General features: G+C 47.5%; 1 protein-coding gene across 7 annotated transcripts in view; it reads right to left on the bottom strand.

The window, feature by feature from the left end:
- cdc42bpab (CDC42 binding protein kinase alpha (DMPK-like) b) overlaps positions 1-23,384 on the bottom strand; it is a 92,743-nt gene that overhangs the window by 11,605 nt on the left and 57,754 nt on the right. For 3 of the 7 annotated variants that reach the window (XM_029733160.1, XM_029733154.1, XM_029733156.1), the window contains 26 exons: positions 22,341-22,507; positions 21,691-21,819; positions 21,189-21,322; positions 20,791-21,033; positions 20,487-20,597; positions 18,395-18,639; positions 16,853-16,958; positions 12,583-12,707; positions 11,657-11,762; positions 11,370-11,518; positions 11,047-11,138; positions 10,735-10,811; positions 9,441-9,479; positions 7,085-7,204; positions 5,141-5,224; positions 4,831-4,936; positions 4,441-4,577; positions 4,020-4,159; positions 3,761-3,842; positions 3,361-3,580; positions 3,064-3,126; positions 2,677-2,930; positions 2,168-2,507; positions 1,782-1,879; positions 1,608-1,692; positions 1,239-1,362 (listed from right to left, as the gene is read on the bottom strand). In XM_029733160.1, the coding sequence (XP_029589020.1) occupies positions 1,239-1,362; positions 1,608-1,692; positions 1,782-1,879; positions 2,168-2,507; positions 2,677-2,930; positions 3,064-3,126; positions 3,361-3,580; positions 3,761-3,842; positions 4,020-4,159; positions 4,441-4,577; positions 4,831-4,936; positions 5,141-5,224; positions 7,085-7,204; positions 9,441-9,479; positions 10,735-10,811; positions 11,047-11,138; positions 11,370-11,518; positions 11,657-11,762; positions 12,583-12,707; positions 16,853-16,958; positions 18,395-18,639; positions 20,487-20,597; positions 20,791-21,033; positions 21,189-21,322; positions 21,691-21,819; positions 22,341-22,507 (3,576 nt within the window). Of the gene's footprint in view, positions 1-1,238; positions 1,363-1,607; positions 1,693-1,781; positions 1,880-2,167; positions 2,508-2,676; positions 2,931-3,063; positions 3,127-3,360; positions 3,581-3,760; positions 3,843-4,019; positions 4,160-4,440; positions 4,578-4,830; positions 4,937-5,140; positions 5,225-7,084; positions 7,205-9,440; positions 9,480-10,734; positions 10,812-11,046; positions 11,139-11,369; positions 11,522-11,656; positions 11,763-12,582; positions 12,708-16,852; positions 16,959-18,394; positions 18,640-20,486; positions 20,598-20,790; positions 21,034-21,188; positions 21,323-21,690; positions 21,820-22,340; positions 22,508-23,384 lie in introns of all 7 variants that reach the window. The other 4 variants (XM_029733158.1, XM_029733153.1, XM_029733155.1 and 1 more) reach the window with 2 other exon arrangements.

The raw sequence follows: 23,384 nt of genomic DNA, 5'->3' as shown, positions 1-23,384 counted from the left end.
ACCTGTACTCTTTAACATCTTCATCCTATGTGTCCCCCAGCTTCTCCACAAGGAGCTCGAGGACAGCAGCGGGGTTCTGGTGGACTTCAGGCTGGATGGAAATCTATTCAACATCAGGAGGCTCCAAGCAACCACCAAGGTTTTTGACAGAGCGGGTTCTTGAGCTGCAGTATGCTGATGACTGTGCTCATGGCCCAAACTCCGGAAGACCTTCAGTCTGTCCTTGTAGCAGCTGTGAGGGTCTATAGCAGGATGGGACTGTCTATCAATACCACCAAGACAGAGGTGGTCTGCCAATGGAGATCCAGCCCTCCACCCACCATGCCCGTCTTCACAACTGAACACAAATCACTGGCAATAGTCCCGTCCTTCAAATACCTGGGCAGCATCCTCTCGAAGAACTGCAGAGTCGACCTCAAAATTCAAAATAGGATCAAGCAAGCATCAGCTACCTTCGGGAAATTCAGACGCAGGGTCTTCCAAAACAGGGATCTCCACCTCCACACCAAAATCACTGTCTATTAAGCCGTCTGCATCACCACACTTCTTTACAGCTGGGAAGCCTGGGTCACTTACAGTCGCCACAACAAGCCGCCCGAGCGACTCCACATAAGATGCCTGCAGCGCATCCTGGGAATCACCTGGTGTAACCATGTGCCCTATACAGAAATACTTGCTAAGACAAACTACAAGAGTATGGAGGCCATGGTCACCCAACACCAACTGCGCTGGCTTGGGCATGTCATTAGAATGTCTCAGGAGCGCTGGCCGCGGAAGATCCTGTATGGCCAGCTACATCTTGGAAGGTGGTCTGCAGGGGGCAGATGAAGCTCTACAAGAACCTGCTAAAAACGTTGCTGAAGAAGTGCAACATCAAACCCACAGCACAGACCTCGAGGATGCTGCTGCTGACCGTTCCACCTGGTGGCAGCTCTGCCAGAGTTGTGTACAGAGGTGGGAGGAAAAGAGGAGCACAAAGAGACAGCAAAAACAGCTCAGGAGGCATATGCCCCACCAGCAATAAAGTTTGTGGATCTCAGATTGGACTCTACAGTCACCAAAGAATCCAGCGTTAACTCAGAAGAGGAAGTCATCATCGGATACGATGGACTATCATAAGCAGTGTAGTGTGCACTACGTAGAGTGTAGTGTGCACTACGTAGAGTGTAGTGTGCACTACGTAGAGTGTAGTGTGCACTACGTAGAGTGTAGTGTGCACTACGTAGAGTGTAGTGTACCTCCTCTGCTGTAGCCTCTCCTCTTCAGGGACTCTGAAAGAGAAGCGTCTCTTGTTGTTCAAGCTGCGAACCATCTGCTTCCTGCTGTTGTCAGAAGTCTCAGGGACCACCAGCTCATCACCCTCTGGAATATTAACAACATGGTCACCGTCGTCAACAACAACAGCATCATCAGTTGCATGACCATGATCATCATAAATATTTCTAATCCGTTTAAAAAAATAAAAATAAAAAATATCTCTTTAAAAAAAGAACATGATAATACTACTCCATTAAAATGAGTATTTCACTCAGTCAGTGGTCATAATCAAGATATGGATCTCTCCTATGCATTTAGCGGTCCAGAGGCCTATCCTGTGTGCAACTAACCTGCTGTCTTGTTCCGGAAGTAGATGAGCCTCACTGTCTCCAGACCCAGGAGGTTCAGGGATCCATCAGGGTTCAGAGGTCGCACCTTCAGGGGGGATACAAAGAGGTCAAATGTTACACCTACACCAATCCGACGACCGGCCCTCCGCTACATGTGCAGTCCAATACTCTCACCTTCTTTAGTGGGACGGTCTGAATCCACTCCATTGTGTTGACATCAAACACATCCACAGCATTCTCACTGTACACTGACAGGTAGGGGGCGTTATAGCCTGGAGGAGAGGAAGGAGGACAACATCAGCTTCAGGCTTAAATCTACATTCTGGGATTTGTTTTTAAATGCAAAACGACATTGGGATGAGACAGAGGAAATGTAACCCCTCACAAATTTGTAGACAGCCGCTCTAGAAGCAAGGACTGTCTCCACGTGATAGTTTAAAACATATTCGGAAGCTATATACTTTTTTATTTTATTTACTTTTTGTTTGTAAACAGTGGAGAAATAAAACCTATTTTGGTTTATGATAACGGTAAGACAATTGTGCTGGTTCAGAACTCACAGGCGGAGTTAGGCACGGCCGGCCACATCAGCTCCTGCTGGCGCGAGCGGCGGCCCTGCGAGTCCACATAGACGCCTATGGCTGAGAAGCATAGCAGCAGCTCCTTGGAGGAGATCTCCACGGCACACAACGCATCCAGGCCCTGCTGGGATATGAAGGCCAGGGTGTGGTCCTCGGGGTGCAGCAGGCTGACCGGGGCACAGTCCCCGTGGACGCTGTAGCGCGTGAAGCCAGCCTGGTAGCCCACACAAAGCCGCTCGCTCAGGAGACCCATCCACTGGACAGGACCTGGGGTTTGGAGCTCCCGCAGCCGGCGGTGGCGCGCCTTGCTCTTGTTTACCTGGGAGATAGAGAACCATCATGTTGTTATTTAGTGAGTACATTTTTTTTACATTTCATAATCCCATGAAAATATGTTTTGTTGCTTTTCTAAGCAAAGTTATACTACATCATTTGTAAAATATGACAATGTGCTTGACAACCCCATTCCTTCCGTCCCCACCACCCACCTCGTAACAGATGACCTGTCTCTTCATGGCCACACACAGACAGATGAGGGAGTTGTTTCGGACGGGCCCGGACACCAGCGCCGTGCAGCCCTTGGTCTCGGCCAGCTTGTAGGAGTCCATCTCCCGTCCGTCCAGCGCGGCCATGGGGAAGAGGCGGACGTGGCGGTTACGACCGGAGATGACTGCTAGGAGCTGCTCCTGGGGGACCAGGTCGATGTGGTAGACCTTCTTATTGTCTCCCACGCGGATGATCTCTGTGAGGTCAGGAGGGGAGAGAGAGAGAGCGAGTTGTCAAAAAGACCTCTCCACTGTGATAGCCAATATGTGGCGAGCATTCTACTGCAAACTGGGTGAAGGGCATCAGGCGGGTAGGTCCAAAAGTCTTACCATCTTTGGTGACATGGATAACATAAAGGCCTTCCTCGTTGCCCAGGGCAACACGCTCGTGATCTGAAGAGAAAACATCAAGAGGACGTTTGATTCAGAGTCTACTGCATAGTTAGGTAACAAGGTGCAGAAAGTATGTCCTGATCCCTTCTGCAGTAGAACATGCAATGTCTGTATACTACAAACTCTTAATGAGACAGATACAGAGAGGATTTCCCCCCCCCCCCAACAATTACTTGCTTACTACATGACCAAAATAGAGGGGCAGCATGTGTGTGAGTGTGTCTCCCCCCCTACCTATAATAGCGGCAGACTGCGTGGTCTTGATGAGCGGTAGCGTGCTGTCGTAGGCCTCTTTGGGCACGTAGACAAAGCGCTCCTTCAGCTTGTTCTTCTTGAGGATGCGCTGCAGCTCGTTGAGAAGCCCCACCCACTTGTTCCTCTCGTGGTCGGTGTCCGCCAGGATCAGGATGGAAGGCTTGTGACTGGAGGAGGCGGACAGCTGGGCAGCAGTCACCTGGAGGGGTTTAGAGGTCAGAGGTTAGGGCAAGGTTAGGGCTTTTGGAATGGCGTCCCGCAACAATTTTGAAGTATTGTTAAAAAGCTGAGAAATCTGAAGACTGGAATAGGCGGGGAGTAATCACGGAGTAAATGTATGAACTTATAAATGCAAGTATTCAAGAAAAAAAAGGCTAACCCTGAATATACATGGGATGTCCTTGCGGCTGGCGTGAATGACGTCAGACGCCAGAACAGAGCTGACTGAAAACTCCTCATCCCTGGAAAACAAAGGAAGGAGAAAGTGTGTGAGAGAGGGGAGAGGAAGAGAGAAAGTGGGAGAGAGTGATTGAGTCAATCAAATAAAGGACTAAACCCAGAAGTAATTCTAATAAGCAGCCATTTCTCTCTGAGAGACTGGGTTGTAGTTCAGACAGAGCTCAGGTTGTAGTCTTTACCTCATGTCTATGACCTGACTGACCACCACACTGGGCGTTGTGGCCTTGCCCTCTCCCAGCTCATACAGGAAGAGCTTGAAGTCACACACTACGGCCATCGCCCGCTGCCAACCCTTCTTCACCCCCGTTGGCTTGGGCACCTGGGAACACACACAGGGACAGACACATACTTCAGTCTCACACATAGACCCAACCTAGTATTGACAGTGGTAAACGACCTATAGAGACAGAAGCATATTTTACTATACACACACCGTTAACAAGCAAGCCTCACACACAGGTCAGCCACTGGTGATATAGGGACGTTAAACGCACAAGGTTTTAGTTTTACATTTGCACTTTAATTCACAGGTACTTATTCAACCAGGAAATGTTGTTAAAAGAGTGCATAAACGAACACAATCTTCTGTGTCATACGTACTCTGACGTGTCCCTCGTAGGCAGTGCCGATGCCCCTCTGAGGGTCAATGCCCAATGGCCCCTTGGTCTGGTCGTGTGGCACGGGGCACACTGCTGGAGCCTTGTCAGCACATGTCACGTGGCACGAGAAGTTACACACTGCAGGACCAGACAGGAGAGAAGAAGGGGTTTATATCAGTTTTATATCTACCCTCAAAAGAGACAGTACTCCCACCTCAGTCTTGCCCCACTTCTCCTCCTTCCATCCTAATCTCCTGCCTTCTTCTCTTCCTTCCATCTGTTTCCCTCCATCCCTTTCCTCAAATCCCAGTCTTCCTTCCTTTATCCCTCGCTCTCCTCATTCTCCCATCTTTGTCTTCCTCCCGCCTTTATCCCCCCTCCCTCATTGTACCTTCGCACGTGCAGCCCTGGCGGATGAGTCCCACCATGAGAGAGGTGCACTGGTTACACTTGGTTGGAGTACTGAAGGACTTCACCACAAACTGGTGGGCTTTGGGCTGCAGGGGACAAACAAAAGAGAACAGAGGGCTGGTCAAAACAGATAGGACTAATACAGACGCTTTATTGAACTACAGCAAAAGTTTATTTATTGAAATACAGCAACTGGTCTTCGTCGGGGCCATGGGATTGACATTAAGTATTGACCGAGGTTACAACAGTAGAACGGTATTTGGGAAGTCAAAAGGAATGTCAGGTCTTACCTTGGGTGATGAGCGACCAATACTACCATACCCCCCTGATCGCATGGTGGGGGTCTGGACTGGCCGTGCGGGGTGGTCTATCAACTAGAGGGCGGGAGAAGACAGAAAGATCTGAGTACAGCTAGGGTTGTGGCGGTCACGAAATGTCGTCAGCCGGTGATTGTCAAGCAAATAACTGGTCGGTCTCATGGTAACTGACCGTTAATTAACAAACACATTTAGCGTCTCCTGGCTTCCACACTGATAAGAACATCTACGTTTTACATTTAATATAGTCTACACCTTCACAATAAATCCATAATTTATTTTTAGACAGGTCTAAAGAAACATGATATGAAGAAAATGAAGTCTATTCATGAGAACAGAATTGCATACTTTGTGCTTATGTTAGGTCCTGATGTGGCTATGCCAAATGGCTGTGGGCTACACTAGTTCATTTAGCAGAATTCCATGGCATTATTTTAGAGTATGAAGAAGACAACTGAGTAAAGCTGAATTAAATAGAAAGGATATTTTCTCCAAACGATTTGAGGGCGTATGCACATACGGCTATTCTGTGTTGAGCAGTTAACAACGAAATAGGTACTCCTATATGCTTAATTTAGAGTTATTAATGTAACTTTAGTTGTTCTACAAACATTGGGCTATCTGTTTATGTTTAACACATTGTAAGGCTGCATGATGCGACTCTAATGATGATTTTAAAAAGTTGCTTGAAAGGCATGAGCTCTGCTTTGGTTTTTTTGCGCAGGCTGTACACACTTCATCGGTCTCTCATTCACAATTTGACAAGCACTTGATAATGCCTCAAATTTCCCGGCGGCATACCCTTTGTGTGGCCGTAACGCATCCTAAAAAAAATCCATGCCTTTTGCGGCCAGTGGCCTTTGTGCCCTTGGCGGGAGTGCTGTGTTGCGCCCTTCTCCCTGAGTGCCGTCCGCTCCGAAGCACCTCTCACTCACATGGCTCTCCATCACGTGATCGGGTCTTTCTCACAGGCTGTGAAGACAGACACGTCGGGGACACAACTGCACGCGTCCTTATCCAATTCCGAGGTGTATATTGAAAATATTGGAAGAACTGTCCACATTTCGTTTTGGTCAGCCAACAAGATGAGTAGGCCTAACGAACAGCAAAAGCACTAGCCTATGTCAATCTACTATAGTACAAAAATGTACTTATTCTATTTGAGAAATAAATATTCCAAACATAGTCTGGGACAGTTGTGGGATGCGATAGATCTCAAATGAATACAATCACTCGCATCAAAAATCATTTTTTTACACAATGTGGCAGACGCAACAGATCGGAACATTTAGTTTAAAATGTTGATAAACTATTACGCTATTTCTTCACATTATAAGCGCAGCAACGCGCACACAGCAGTAGGCTATAAGCACAAATGTTTCATTAGCGGGAAAACACCATTATCAAAAGTGACCGCAAATGCGATTATGCATTTTATTATAAAAGACGCATTTTTAATGGTGAAAATGATCTTCCCCAAACTTGAAACTCACTCGCAGCTTATGAATGCCAGTTAGGCTCTAAACCCCTTGTAAAGCGGATTAATGTGCTTCATTTTCTTGCGCAACATGAGCTCATGTGCTCTCATGAAGTGTTTGATTAGATTTTTGATTATATTTGCATTGATGTCAGGGTGATTAGAGGGACAATAGGGTGCGGAGTACCATGCAGTTATCAAGTTTGGCCATCAGCAGCATCAGAGCTTGGAGAAGCCTAATTACCGTGACTAAATGGTCATGTGGAATTTGACTGCCTTCATGACTCGTGGTAATACGGTCACCGCAACAGCCCTAAGTACAGCACAATATATACCTAGTTTTTATGTTATGGTCAGAAAATCAGCCCTGAGAGATTAAGAAAAGTCTAAGATCAAGCATAATATAAATTGAGGTCCAAAGTTCAGAGGTTAGAGTTCACCTCTATAGGCTCCACGTCGCTGGCCATGGAGGGCGACCGTGAGCGAGACTTGAGCTGAGACTTGGAGTCCTCGCTTCTGGATGGAGTGTTGGAGGGAGTGAAGTTATCCACCGAGTCCACCTGGAAAAAGGGATGAGAGAGCGAGAGGGAAATAAATAAAGAAAGGTGGGTTGCAGGACATAGAAACAGGTTGTGATGGAGTTGGTAGAAAGTAAGGAAGCCAAAAGGGACCAAAAAGCACCATCCATGCTTAGAGTAAAAAGCAAGAAATCAATTCAACCAGGTACAGTATTATAGAGGTAAATGGAGATTGTAGTCGTAGCAGAGATAGGACTGACCAATCCATTGGTCAATGGTCATTAGGAAGCCTACAGGTTGGACCACAAACCCATGAACAATGCACATGACACGAGTGCTACACATACAGTGCATTCGGAAAGTATTCAGACCCATTGACTTTTACCACATTTTGTTACAATTACAGCCTTATTCTAAAATGGATCAAATACATTTTTTCCTCATCAATCTACACCCAATAGCCCATAATAATGGCAAAGCGAAAACAGATTTCTAGACATTTTTGCAAATGTAAAAAAAATGATAAAACGAAATACCTTATTTACATAAATATTCAGACCCTTTGCTATGAGACTCGAACTTGAGCTCAGGTGCATCCTGTTTCCAATGATCATCCTTGAGTTTTCAACAACTTGATTGGAGTCCACCTGTGGTAAATTCAATTGATTGGACATTATTTGGAAAGGCACACAGCTGTCTATATAAAGTCCCACAGTTGACAGTGCATGTCAGAGCAAAAACCAAGCCATGAGGTCGAAGGAATTTTCCGTAGAGCTCTGAGACAGGATTGTGTCGAGGCACAGATCTGGGGAAGGGTACCAAAAAATGTCTGCAGCATTGAAGGTCCCCAAGAACACAGTGGCCTCCATCATTCTTAAATGGAAGAAGATTGGAACCACAAAGACTCTTCCTAGAGCTGGCCGCACGGCCAAACTGAGCAATCGGGTGAGAAGGGCCTTGCTCAGGGAGGTGACCAAGAACCTGATGGTCACTCTGACAGAGCTCTAGAGTTCCTTTGTGGAAATTGGAGAACCTTCCAGAAGGACAACCATCTCTGCAGAACTCATGGTAGAGTGGCCAGACGGAAGCCACTCCTCAGTAAAAGGCATATGACAGCCCGCTTGGTTTGCCCAAAAGGCACTTAATGGACTATCAGACCATGAGAAACAAGATTCTCTGGTCGGATGAAACCAAGATTGAACTCTTGGTTCAATGTCAAGCGTCACATCTGGAGGAAACCTGGCACCATCCCTACGGTGAAGCATGGTGGTGGCAGCATCATGCTGTGGGGATGTTTTTCAGCGGCAAGGACTGGGAGACTAGTCAGGATCGAGGGAAAGATGAACGGAGCAAAGTACAGAGAGATCCTTGATGAAAACCTGCTCCAGAGCACTCAGGACCTCAGACTGGGGCGAAGGTTCCCCTTCCACAGCCAAGAAAAAGCAGGAGTGGCTTCGGGACAAGTCTCTGAATGTCCTTGAGTGGCCCAGCCAGAGCCCGGACTTGAACCCAATCGAACATCTCTGGAGAGACGTGAAAATAGCTGTGCAGCAACGCTCCCAATCCAACCTGACAGAGCTTGAGAGGATCTTCAGATAAAAATGGGAGAAACTCCCCAAATACAGGTGTGCCAAGCTTGTAGTGTCATTCCCAAGAAGACTCGGGGCTGTAATCAGTGCCAAAGGTGCTTCAACAAATTACTGAGTAAAGGGTATACTTACATAAATGTGATAACTTTTGTTGTTGTTGTAATACGTACACGTTTGCAAAAATGTCTAAAAACCTGTTTTTGCTTTGTGATTATGGGGTATTGTGTGTAGATTGATGAGGAACATTTTGTTTTTAATCAATTCTAGAATAAGTCTTTCACGTAAGTCTGTCCGAAAGCACTGTAACCCATTGACCATGCTGACTGTAGCCACGAGGGACAAGAGCACAGCCTTACACCATACATTTGGTTTGGGGAAATCCATAAAGCAACTTGGAGGATAACAAAACAAACGGCAGTAAATGCACACATATACACTACTGTAGTTTACTGGAGGACTACAGTGCAGGCCATACACCCATACATACACCATGCCTTAAAAGCAAAGACAAATACAATAAAATACTTAACTTTTTGTGAAAGTCCAAATGTTGCATCTCCACAAAGCCCCATGCATAACAACCAACAACACACACAATACATCCCCTTTCATGCAACAGACGCAGTTGAGGATCAGAGGGTGATTGGGCACAGACAAAATAACAAGCACAGAACCGCTGCTTAGCTTACACGTCTGCCTTTGCTAGTTGGCCCAACGGATGGAGAGCGCTTCAGTGGGGGGAGGGAGAGAGGGACAGAAAAATGGAAAGAAGTCAACATTGAGAAGTCTGAAGTGGCGCTTAAATAGGTCACATTAAAAAGGAATGGTAGCCCATCTATTTGCTGAGGATGTCCTTTCCACATTGCACTGAAGGACACTGCCTGGATTGGGTAATAACTCTCGGTGTCCCAAATGACACCCTATTCCCTACATAGTGCACTACTTTTGACCACAGCCCCGATGAAAAGTAGTGACTAGGGTGCGATATGGGACATAGTCTCTAGGACTAACAGGGGAACTCGTGATGGTACTACCGTGTGGAAGGGAAGCTCACTCCAGAGTGTTAAACAGTATGTTCTGTAGTGTCTGGACTCAAAGCCAAGTAGCCATGGATGACATCAAAGAATGTCTGTATACTAAGTGGGAGGAATCGGCTTCTTATACAAACATTCTTTCAAGTCTTGACTAAATTCCAAGGAGCCCAAATTCTGCTGCTGCAAACCCCACTCACGCAATGGCTATTTTCCGTTTCTCCGCCCTTTTCCTGAAGCGAGCACTTTCTCACATGGGTTTAACAACGGCGGAAACTCCCTCTAGCCAACCCTTTGCTTTTAAATGCATGACACAGAGTGTGCAAGTGCCCAATTTGGGAGACGGGTGGAAAATTGGGACGTAGCCAAAGACTGGGTATGCTGCTGATCCACTACTACATTCACAGAAGGCTCATTGGCTAGTAGGCTTATCTACTCACACGGGACTAGCTACGATACTCACAGATACCCACACGGACGAACACAGAGAGGTATGGTTCACTCACTCGCACAAACACTGGATCAAATCACACCACCACTCTCTGAGGCAACTAGTTAGCTTATTTATCCATCTACAGTCGAGAGCTCCACACACGTCAGCCACTGCCCAACAGAAACTTACGTCTTCCCAAAAATCTATTAAAGAGGACGAGGAGAAATAATCCTGACGTAGCAGAACATGAAAGCAAGGAGAACCAAATAAAAAAAAAAGACAGGAAATATTTACACAAATGAAATAAAGAAAATTAATAGAAGAAAATGAATGTTCTGAACAAAATCTGTTAAAAAAAAAAAGAGAAAAAAAAGTGAAGGAAGACACTGTCACTCAGCAAAAGAAGAGAGGCCTTTAAACATTTCCTCTAATCTTGAAACAAGTCAGAGACCGTGGAATTTAGAGCAGATTATTAAAAAAAGCCATCCTGTCTGTAAAGTGCGAGGGATGGCTACTTACATCGAACTGGTCCAAGGCTGTGGTGGGGGCGTTGAGGAAGGCCAGAAAAGAGTTCTGGGAGTCCTGGTGCTTCACACCTACACAAAGCAACCACACCATAGACCACAATCACATCACCATGCTGTCCTAAAAGCAGCACAGAGAAAGTAGAAACATTATGCGCTCTCCCAGTTTCATACATTGAAAGTGTCTTCGTTGGTGCTTAAGACCAGATATTCCATACATATAAAAACAAAAAGGTCGGCACTCAAGCAGAACATATAGTTTTGAGAGGGGAAACACAGGTGAGAGGGGGGATGGTTCCAGTCTCACCCCTGCGCAGGCGGAGCTCCTCCGTCTCCTTCTTCAGCCTCTCAATCTCAGCTAGCAGCTCCTGGTTCTTAGTGTCCGACTCCTGCAGCTTACTGAGGAGAGAGGAGGATAGATGAGCCAGAGAACGTCAACAACGCCACATCCGACCATTGCAAACAGAGTAATGGTTTAGGTGCACGCTCGTGACTGACCGCACTGCCGTTGAACGGGCCCCCATTATCCCACGTTCCCTTCTTGAACAATAAAGATGTTCTAAGTCTCAGTGTAGCTCTTAGACTAAGAGTTTTAAAGGTAGAAGTAAGTAAGAGCAGCAGTGGACGTACCACTCAGTGGAGATGTTGGAGGCCTTGACTTTGTTCAGTTCGTCCTGGATGGTCTGTTTGGCTCTGATCTCAGCGTCCAGTGCAGACTGCAGCTCCAGACGGGCCGACATGTCCAGCTTAGCGAACCTCCGCACCTTCCACGGCATGTCCTGCTGTAGGGGGGGGGGGGGGGGGGGGGGGGGGGGGGAGTGAAAGGGACGTAAATGAAGAAGGGTAAGTTCAATGCAGATGTGAGGAGAGAGGTACAGAGGTTATTGCGCGCGTGTGTGTGTGTGTATATGTCTCACCGTGGCCCTGGCACCTAGGCTGGTGTTTCTCAGTCCCTCCAGCTCCTCAGTCATCTTCGTGGCCAGAGCCTGGAGGTAGCCTCGCGCATCCTTCTCATCGCTCACCCTGGTACACACATCACACACAAACAGAGAACACATTCACTCGCGTCATTATACAAACACACGCACCCATGTGGGCGCACAGACACACACCCTGTAGGTAGCACGCATGAACTTGTTGACCCTGTCACACAGTCAATAAATACAGGGATATGAGCGGCCCTCCCAACTCACAGACCGCAGTATCCGTTGCATAAGCTATCATATCCAAACTGTCACTTTAACTGGACTGCAAGATTACAATACGGTTACGATAACTTGCCATTGCCTTCCCATTGAGTATTAGATTAAGGATATGTCCCAAGTGGCACCCTATTCCCGATATAGTGCACCGCGTTTGACCACAGCCCTGGGCTTCGGTCAAAAGTAGTGTACTATAAAGGAATAGGGTGCCACTTGGGACGAACCCTAAATAGGCCCAGAGCCAGAGTTCTATGTGTACATACAGAGCATAGAGGGTTCTGAACATTCCTGGCCAGTACATACACATTTCTCCCACTAGGGGTCTCTAAGGTCCATACAGGAGCTCTGGTTGTCACTAGTTACCACCCTATCCACAACTACAGTGCTAACCTTATGCCCAACCCTAACCGTACACTAAACCCAAAAAGCACATTTTGGTTTTCATGATTTTCTACAATATAAACAATATTGCCTTTATGGCTGTGCTATCTAGTGGAAACCAGGAGCTTTGGGCAAGACTCTATTCCTGTTTCTCCTACTGCAGTGGCCTGGAGTGGCAGGCAGGGGGCACCACTCACCACTGTATCAGTTCATTGTTACAGTGTGTGTGTGTGTGTCCTGTAGGTCTCTCCGTCCCTCACCACTGTATGATCTCAGTGATCTGGGCCTCCCAGTGAGCAACGCTCTCCTTCTTGTCAGCCAGCTCCCTCATCTCCTCCTCCAGCTGTCTGTTGCTGCTGCTCAGCTTCTCAAACATGGACGTCAGCTAGAGGAGAGAGGACAGGACAGAGGGCAACACAAAGTCAATCAGAGCCACAGATATTATACAGAGTTTGGCAACCTCAGCAGATATTGCGATAGAACTTTAATTTGAGCCATGTTGTGCCAGATTTTCAAGGGTATGACAGGGTGGGGAAAGGCAGGGCAGGGTCGGAGAAGGGGAAAGAGGGACAGAGGAGAGAGGGGAGAAAAGGTTAGGGCAGAAGGTAAGAAAGTTAGGGAAGGGGGGAGGGGGCATAAAAAAAAGAGGAGAGAAGGACAGGCCAGGGGTGGATGCCAACGAAGGGTAGGGTGGGTAGAGAGAAAGAGGGGGAAGAGGGCAGGGAGGTGGAGAGAGGGGCTCACTAGTCATCTATATTATACAATTAAGATCGATGATGTCATAAGTGCTGATCCTAGCCCTCGTTGCAACTGGCCATTTCTAAATACCTGTAGCTAGCTTGACAGTTGCAAAGGGAATGTGTTTTAGGGTGACGGTTTGACAGTGGTGAATTATTACTGCGCATATTGCAAAAATCTGATAAGTGGCAAGTAGGTTGTTGGTTGACATAGGACCAGCAAAACAATGGTAAGTGCAAGCTAACATGGACCCAGAGTTATAATACACAGTTTGAAGGATCATTTAAAACAGGCTAAATATAATAGTTCCAAGGTAACCTTGCATTTGTTGACGTTTGTTAAATGTATTTCCGAACGAAAGCAGCTAGCTTTAGAATAGAAAACATTTCAATATAATCTGATCATTCATAGAAAGTCAAAAATATATATAATCTGATCCTTGTGTTCTGGCTTTCATGCGGAAAGCATGTCAAACAGAATGATATGGGTCAGCGTCCCAAATGGCAAATAGTGCACTACCTTTGACCAGTCCCCTCGTCAGAAGTAACACACTATAAATGAAATAGGGTGTCATTTGAGACACAGCCAACGATATGTGCTTCTCCCTATTCTTCCCTGGCACAAGTTGAGCATGTGTTCAGGAAGTGTTGGGGAATGTTCCCTACTTTCCACATACACCCTGGCTGCTATCAACTTCCAGGCATTGCTTCATACTTAATATACAATACCACAAAAACAAACATCACTTTTAATACGATACGTCAGAACTCCTACAAAAGTATTTTGCTTGGGAACTTCCATTTCTCATTCCCATTTCTCCCACTTCCAAAGTCAACAGTATGGGATCCAACAGGCCGGTCCATTTGCGTGGGTAAGAGACTGTGATCTGTTTTGAAGGTAGATATAGATGAACAGTGATTATATTGGCTTTGCCAGGAGAGAAGGGTGGCGCCAGGGGGATGGCTGCTGTTTTACGGAATCCTAAACAACTGTGCTATTTTGTGTGTTTTTTTCGCATTGTTTGTAACATATTTTGCGCATAATGTTGCTGCTAACGTCTCTTATGACAAAAGAGAGCTTCTGGATATCAGAACAGCGATTACTCACCTCAAACTGGACGAAAATGTTTTCTTTAATGAGTCCGACGCAAAGGCTATAGTGCATCTCCGAGACCAAGCCCAAATCCCCGTCGTTCGCGCGAAGAAAATACACAAATACAGGGGGCGGAGATCGGGGTGCCTTGTCAGAATCCGCGGCAAGTGGGTAACCCGCTTCTACCGTCAGTTCTATTGGCCAACGTGCAATCACTGGAGAATAAACTATGATTTCCTGTTCGAGACTATCCTACCAACGGGACATTAAAAACTGTTATATCTTATGTTTCATCGAGTCGCAGCTGAACGACGACATGGAAAATATACAGTTGGCTGGGTTTTCTGTGCATCGGCAGGACAGAACAGCAACGTCTGGTTATGTCGCTATGCTCTCAGACGAACCATCAAACAGGCAAAGCGTCAATACAGGACTTAGATTGAATCCTACTACACTGGCTCTGACGCTCATCGGATGTGGCAGGGCTTGCAAACTATTACGGAATACAAAAGGGAAACCCAGCCGCAAGCTGCCCAGTGACGCAAATCTACCAGATGAGCTAAATGTCTCGAATGCTTGCTTCAAGGCAAGCAGCATGAGAACCAGCTGCTCCGGACGACTGTGTGATCACGCTCTCCGTAGACGATGTGAGCAAGACCTTTAAAAACAGGTCAACATTAACAAGGCCGCAGGGCCAGACGGATTACCAGGACGTGTATTCAGAGAATGCGTGGACCAATTGGCAAGTGTCTTCACTGACATTTTCAACCTCTCCCTGACCGAGTCTGTAATACCTACACGTTTCAAGCAGACCACCATAGTCCCTGTGCCCAAGAAAACGATGGTAACCTGCCTAAATGACTACCACCCTGCAGCACTCACGTCGGGAGCCATGAATTGCTTTAAAAGGCTGGTCATGGCTCACATCAACACCATCAACCCAGAAACCCTAGACCCACTCCAATACCGCCCCAACAGATCCACAGATGACGCAATCTCAATTGCACTCCACACTGCCCTTCCCCACCTGGACAAAAGGAACACCTATGTGAGAATGCTGTTCATGGACTACACCTCAGCGTTCAACACCATAGTGCCCACAAAGCTCATCACTAAGCTAAGGTCCCTGGGTCTAAACATCTCCCTCGCAAACTGGATCCCGGACTTCCTGACGGGCCGCCCCCAGGTGGTACAGGTAGGCAACAACACATCTGCCACACTGATCCTCAACACGGGGTCCTTCAGGGGTGCGTGATTAGTCCCCTCCTGTATTCCCTGTTCAGCCACGACTGCGTGGCCAAGAACGACTCCAACACCATCATTAAGTTTTCTGACGACACAACAGTGGTAGGCCTGATCACCGTCAACGAGACAGCCTATAGGGAGGTCAGAGACCTGGCAGTATGGACAACCTCTCCCTTAACGTGAGCAAGACAAAGGAGCTGATCATGGACAACAGCAAAAGGATGGCCGAACACACCCCCATTAACATCGACGGGGCTGTAGTGGAGCAGGTCGAGAGGTTCCTTGGTGTCCACATCACCAACAAACTATCATGGTCCAAACACACCAAGACAGTCGTGAAGAGGGCACGACAACACTTTTCCCCTTCAGGATACTGGGTTTTTTTTTGCCATGGGTCCCTAGATCCTCAAAAAGTTATACAACTGCACCATAGAGAGCATCCTATACTAGGCGGTGTCAGAGGAAGGCCCAAAAAATTGTAAAAGACTCAAGTCACCCAAGTCATAGACTGTTCTCTCTGCTACCGCACGGCAAGCGGTACCGGAGCGCTAAGTCTAGGTCCAAAACGCTCCTTAACAGCTTCTAGCCCCAAGCCATAAGACTGCTAAACAATTAATCAAATGGTCAAGCGGACTATTTACAATGACACCCCAATTTGTTTTTACACTGCTGCTATTCGCTGTTTATTATCTATGCATATTCACTTTACCCCTACCTACGTGCACAAATGACCTCGACTAACCCGTACCCCCACACATTGACTCTGTACCGGTACCCCCTGTATATAGTCTCCACATTGACTCTGTACCGGTACCCCCTGTATATAGTCTCCACATTGACTCTGTACCGGTACCCCCTGTATATAGTCTCCACATTGACTCTGTACCGGTACCCCCTGTATATAGTCTCCACATTGACTCTGTACCGGTACCCCCTGTATATAGTCTCCACATTGACTCTGTACCGGTACCCCCTGTATATAGCCTCCACATTGACTCTGTACCAGTACCCCCTGTATATAGTCTCCACATTGACTCTGTACCGGTACCCCCTGTATATAGTCTCCACATTGACTCTGTACCGGTACCCCCTGTATATAGTCTCCACATTGACTCTGTACCGGTACCCCCTGTATATAGTCATGTTAAGATTTTATTGAGTTACCTTTTATTACATTTTTTTATTTCGTTTATTTAGTAAATATTTTCTTACCTCTATTTCTTGAACTGCATTGTTGGTTCAGGGCTTGTAAGTAAGCATTTCACGGTAAGGTCTACACCTGTTGTATTCGGCGCATGAGACGCATACAATTTAATTTGATTTGAGGTGGGGGGAGTCATATGATGCGAGAATTGGGATGTGTGTGTGAGAGGGTTACCTCAGGTCAGGTCAGGACAGTGTGTGTGTGTGTGTGTGTGTGTGTGTGTGTGTGTGTGTGCGCGTATAACATCTCACCTTGTCCAGTTCACTGGAGAGCTTCTTGTTCTCCTCGGTCAAAACGACCCTCTCCCTCTCGTACTTCTGCTTGTACTCCGTCTCAAACTCCTCACGCTCGCTTTGGCTGCCACACACGAGAGAGACACACACACATACAGACACACACACACACACACACACACACATACATTCAGATGATCCATCATCACTTACACATCAACCACACACTATACCTGCTATTCAGAGCAAGGTCCGATGAATACACACATAGGCCAGATAAGGAGTTTTGAGACAAAGACCCGTCAGACATGCCATATTAATCTCAACCACATCAATACTGTTAAGGAGACTATCCAGGGGCCAGATCTGCATCCCGAATGGCAACCCATTCCCTAAGGGTGCTGGTCAAAAGTAGTGCACTAAATAGGGGAGAGGGTTCCATTTGGGACGCACACAGCTTGAACAAGGCAAGCCAGGGATGCTAAGCTGGAGGGTAGAAAAACAACGTCTTACAGCTTTTTCTCCAGTGTCAGTCTGTATCAGGTGCCGTTAGGTTAGAGGAATGCTGCTTCTTGGATAGAGGCAGAGGGGATATAACACTAGCTAGATTTAAGGGACTCTAAGACATGAACAAGGGTCTTCTCAGGAGCTAGGTCAGAGGAGAGAAGGTAACTAACGTTAAACTACACGGCGAGTACAGCACAGTCGAGGCCAGGGTGAAGTAACTTTAACCATGTTTACCTTGCATAAACCTCGCTGGAAAGAAGAGGACGAGTACACTGTCAGGTAAGTGCTACTACAGAGAGAGAGAGTAACTGTTCTACTGAATAGGTCAACGCCATAGGCCCGTTTCCCGGTACCAGATGAAATTAACTGGTCTTAAAAAAAGTACTTTCAATGGAAATGTTCAAGTAGACAGACAAACAACGGCAGTTAGATCTAAGGAACACTAAGACATGTACAAGAGCCTTCTCAGGAGCAAGGACACAATAGAGGGGTAGGGCTGTGACGATCCCAGTGTCGTGATACTCAGATGCATCTTAGCAAGGAACATGAAAACTTGAAGCGGACTTAATAGCTTAAGGAAAACCGTTCTCAACTGCCTTATGTTGTCACGTGTTTATTTCCCGAGCTATAGCACACAATATTTGACATAAAGCAGGTTTTTAAAGGAGCAATGATTTTAGTCTGCTTTGTGGTTTTTCTGTGCCATGGGAAAATGTTTGTATCGCGATACTGGTATGGTGACAATCCTAATAGGAGGAATCTAAGATAAAACTACACTGTGAGCGCAGTAGAGTCCAGAGTGAAGTAACTTTGACCATGTTTACCTCGTATAACCCTCGCTAGAAAGATGGGGATGAACACAGTCGGGCACGTATAGTACGTCTACATGTACTTCAAAGAGTTTTGACCAGAAGCACATGAATGCTTTGTCTACGTCTCTACATTGACTGTCCTATAAGTGTCGTGGATATCCAAATCTATTAAGGCGGTACCGCACATAACCCATTACACACACAAAGAAATACATATGTAGACAGACAAGACAAAACACACCTCTCCCTGCGCGTCTTCTCCAGTTTGTCCTTGAGGACCAGGATCTCCTTCTGCAGGGTGAGCTGCTGTCCCTCAGCGTCGCGGAGCTCCTTGCGGAGACCTTTGAGCTCGTTGGCGTGCTGCGCCTCCCTCCTGCTCAGCTCCTCCTCGTAGAACAAGGTCTTCTTCTCCAGATCGGCACGCAGCTTCCCCACTTCCTGGCTCTGGTCCGAGCCCACCACCGAAGCTGACGGCCCCACCTGCTTCTGGTTCAGGGGAAGAGAGGAGTTAGCCAAATACACACGTCCAGGGGTGCGTTCATTCGTGTATGCCGGAGCAAAACACTTTGCAATGGAAAAAGTTTGCTTCTTTTTGGTTCCTAGTGAACACACCCCAGGTGTGTGTGTTTTGTGAGTTACAGTATTGTTTCCGCCCCTGTTCCAAAAAAAACTACTTCTAGGTCTCCGAATGGGTGACGTCATCGATTGAACGCTACACTACCTAGCTAGCCATTTCACATCGCCTACATGTGCGTCTCTGACTACAAGTCGCTCTGGATAAGAGCGTCTGCTTACATCTGTGAAGATCTGTACATGAGCAACAGAGAGTGAGAGAAAGAACGGGAAAACAATAAGAGAATGGTGAGTTACGTCTTCTAGAAAGGGTATCTGTGTGTGTGTTAGAGGTCTTCACGAATCCACCTGTACCCAAATACCTGAGACCCGATCCGGGACCCGAGTGGATTCGGATCCAGAATTCTAAATGTCACGGGTGAGGGTCGGATCTGATATGATTGTCATGGGTATGTGTCATTTTAACTGACTTGTCTGGAAGGAACCATACAGATATGAACACAATTGTAGAGGTAGAGAGAGAGAGAGGTAGAGAGAGAGAGAGAGAGAGAGAGAGGTCGAGAGAGAGAGCGAGGTCGAGAGAGAGAGAGCGAGGTAGAGAGAGAGAGGTAGAGAGAGAGAGAGAGAGACAGAGAGAGGTAGAGAGAGAGACAGAGAGAGACAGAGAGACAGAGAGAGACAGAGAGACAGAGAGAGACAGAGAGACAGAGAGAGACAGAGAGAGAGAGAGGTAGAGAGAGGGTAGAGAGAGAGAGAGGTAGAGAGAGAGAGAGGTAGAGAGAGAGGAGGGTAGAGAGAGAGAGAGAGGTAGAGAGAGAGAGAGAGAGAGGTAGAGAGAGAGAGAGGTAGAGAGAGAGAGGTAGAGAGAGAGAGGTAGAGAGAGAGGTAGAGAGAGAGGTAGAGAGAGAGAGAGAGGTAGAGAGGTAGAGAGAGAGAGAGAGAGAGAGAGGTAGAGAGAAAGGTATAGAGAGAGAGGTAGAGACAGAGATGTAGAGAGAGAGAGAGAGAGAAATGGTATCATTTATGCTGCTGCTCTTTGCTTTTCACGAGAATGTCTCGTGTAGCTTGTTGTTGGCCAATCATAAGTCATCAAAGGGGCAATAGGCTACAGTCAGAGTCTCTGTGTCTGGCAAAAGTTTTAAAAAAAAGATCTAAATCAATGGAAGATGGAATAAAAATGATGGAATTAAAACGTAAAGGAGAAGGACAGGCTACAACAACCAAGAGCCTACAGGCAGGCTGCTACTTTATATTCTGAATGGAGTGGTTGTTGTTTGTAACTGTGTAGGACGAGAAAGCGCATGTAGCCTCAATTAGCCTAGCTAGCTAGCTTAACTAGCTTCTCCCAGTTTGATGCAGTCAAGAAAGGTACTATGTAATCATATTGGATGATAAATAACCTAGCTGTGGCAGCTATTAGTCTACTATAGAGCGAGTCGGCTTGGTTGGTTGCAGTCTCTCGTCTCTCGCTCACACTCACAGAAGCCTACACACACACAGCATGGCCCCTGCTAGAGCGTCACCTCTCTACTTCTTCTCCCTTGCACTTCATCAGCTCCGGGTTATTAAAGTTGCTTAAACCTTTTCTGCTGCTTCCTTCACTCGGATCGGACCGGGTCTGGATCTGACCAGTTCTATACGGAACGGATCTAGTTGTCCGCGAGTCCGTTCAGAATGGGTCTCCATATTTTACAAATGAATTTATGCATATCGGGTCCATCTTTTTGGCCCCCCCCGCGAAGGCCTCCAGGGTGTGTTACCTTGAGTCCGTCCAGCTCCTCCTCTAGCTGTCTGCAGTGCTGCTCTGATCGTTCTCTCAGCTTCCTCTCCTTCTGAGCGTCTGCTGTCTGCTCCTCAGACTGGGCCTCCATCTGAGAGACACATCCAGCAAGGGGTTAATGCAAACACACACACACACACACACACACACGAGGCCACCACAGATCTTCTTTCAGGTAGACATATAGACACGCACACACTAACTATCCAAAACTAAACAGGTAAAAAACATCCAACACACACACACACCAATACCTGGAAGAACCACGGGAACCACTACTCTACCTCCTTCTTGGACCTCTCGGCCTTGCGCACCTCCAGCCGTAGAGCCTCCACCTTCTGGGACAAACCCTCCATCTCCTCCTCCTTGTCCCGGAGCTGGCGGCCCAGGCGCTGCTTGGCTGATCTGAGGTCAGTCAGACGCTCGTTGAGCTCGGAGAACTCCTGCATGGCCAGCTTCCTCTGGCTGTGGGCTTCTTTCAACTCCTTAGACTGACTCTTCATCTTCTCACTGGTCTCCATTAAGTCCTAAAGGGAATGAGGGTCAGGGTTAGTGGCTGACACTGAATGACTGGGAGTAACACCCAGGCGGGTGCTGTATGTTGGGGGTGAATTGGGTGAGTTAACCCAATACAGTATCGAGGCCTAGGGAAGAAGCACACCGACACACACACACCACCCACCTTGTGCAGGTCGTCCCTCTCCAGGTTGAGGCTCTTCATCTGTTTCTCCAGGCTCCTGAGGTGTTTGGATGAACCCTCCATTTCTCGACAGGCTGACGTAGCTTCCTCCAACTTCTGCTCCAGTTGACCTGAGTCTGACACACACACACACACACACACACACACACACCACATTACAGAGGGTCAATGTTGTTATACACAACATTGGCCAATATGCATTACATCTCTCTCTGATGTATGTTTTCGGTCATTATATATTTCATTTTACAGGTCAATGACTATGCAATTGCCATAACCTGGCTTGTTTACTGTATGCATTATTTATTGCCAGCCATTACGTCTTCCTAGTCATTACTGTCCATCTTTCCATTATGCATCTGCACTTGCCCATTATGTAAAATGTATTTCCGGTCCGACTCTATCCATGTATGGTCAACGCTGACCTGGCTGGAATTGATTTGTGTTCTACTACACAGTAAAATCTTTACAGTTGAATGTTTACCTGCGACCTGTTTCTTGAGGATGTCAATCTCAGTCTTCAGACTCCTGATCTCCACCTCCTTGTTAGAGGGGACGGGTGCTGGTCCTTCTCCTGACGCGTGCTGCAGGGCCTGGACTGTCTGGGTCGACTCTGGAAGAGGAAAGAGGAGAGGTTGAGGGGAGGTTGAGGGGAGGGTGGAAGTGATTTCAGAGTATTAGAGAGACGGTGTGTAAATTAAACATCTGGAGAGTGGCCTGGATGAGGAGACAGGGTAAAGAAGGATTGAGACAATTGACACATGACTGTGTATGTGTGCCATTCACAGGGTGAACGGGCAAGACAAAAGATTTAAGTGCCTTTGTGGTAGTAGGAGCCAGGCACACCGGTTTGTGCCAAGAACCGCAACGCTGCTGGGTTTTTCACGCTCAACAGTTTCCCGTGTGTATGAAGAATGGTTCACCACCCAAACGACATCCAGCCAACTTGACACGATTGTGGGAAGCATTGGAGTCAACATGGGCCAGCATCCCTGTGGAACGCTTTCGACACCTTGTAGAGTCCATGACCCAACGAACTGAGGCTGTTCTGAGAGGAAAGGGGGGATCCAACTCAACATTGGTAATGTTTTGTACACTCAGTGTATATGTGTGTATGTGCGTGCGTGTGTGTACCTAGCAGCTTGCGGCTGAGCTCAGTCTTCTCCTGCTCCAGGCGGCGTATCCTCCTCTCGTAGGCCTCGGTGGCCAGACTCTCCTCCAGACTGCGCTGGACACACACATCCATCTGGGCCGGACCCAAACCACCCGACTCCCTCAAACAGCCCCGGTCAGATAGGGTACTGGAGGTGGGGGAGAAAGAGGACAGGGGGGAGAGGTGAAGGGGGAGAGGGGAGAGAGAGAGGGGAAGAGAAAGGGGAAGGAGAGGGGAAGAGAAAGGGGAGAGAGAGAGGGGAAGAGAAAGGGGAAGGAGAGGGGAAGAGAAAGGGGAGAGAGAGGGGAAGAGAAAGGGGAGGAGAGAGGGGAAGAGAAAGGGGAGAGAGAGAGGGGAGAGAGAAAGGGGGAAGAGAGGGGAAGAGAAAGGGGAGAGAGAGGGGAAGAGAAAGGGGAAGGAGAGGGGAAGAGAAGGGGGAGAGAGAGAGGGGAAGAGAAAGGGGAGAGAGAGAGGGGAAGAGAAAGGGGAAGGAGAGGGGAAGAGAAAGGGGAGAGAGAGAGGGGAAGAGAAAGGGGAAGGAGAGGGGAAGAGAAAGGGGAGAGAGAGGGGAAGAGAAAGGGGAGAGAGAGGGGAAGAGAAAGGGGAGAGAGAGAGGGGAAGAGAAAGGGGAGAGAGAGAGGGGAAGAGAAAGGGGAGAGAGAGAGGGGAAGAGAAAGGGGAAGGAGAGGGGAAGAGAAAGGGGAAGAGAGAGGGGAAGAGAAAGGGGAAGGAGAGGGGAAGAGAGAGGGGAAGGAGAGGGGAAGAGAGAGGGGAAGGAGAGGGGAAGAGAAAGGGGAAGAGAGAGGGGAAGAGAAAGGGGAAGGAGAGGGGAAGAGAGAGGGGAAGGAGAGGGGAAGAGAGAGGGGAAGAGAAAGGGGAGAGAGAGAGGGGAAGAGAACGTGGAAGAGAGGGTGAGAAAGTGAGGAGAGAGGGGAGTGAGAGAGAAAGACACCGAGAGCAAAGGGGGAGAGAGAAAAACCACTATTAACAGACCATTAGCCTTCAGGCTAGGATAAGAGATAAGA

This window comes from Salmo trutta, chromosome 35 (genome assembly GCF_901001165.1).
Source record: "Salmo trutta chromosome 35, fSalTru1.1, whole genome shotgun sequence".
Taxonomy (NCBI): Eukaryota; Metazoa; Chordata; class Actinopteri; order Salmoniformes; family Salmonidae; genus Salmo; species Salmo trutta.
The sequence above is the reverse complement of the archived record's forward strand: the minus strand, read 5'-3'. Positions and strand labels throughout refer to the sequence as shown.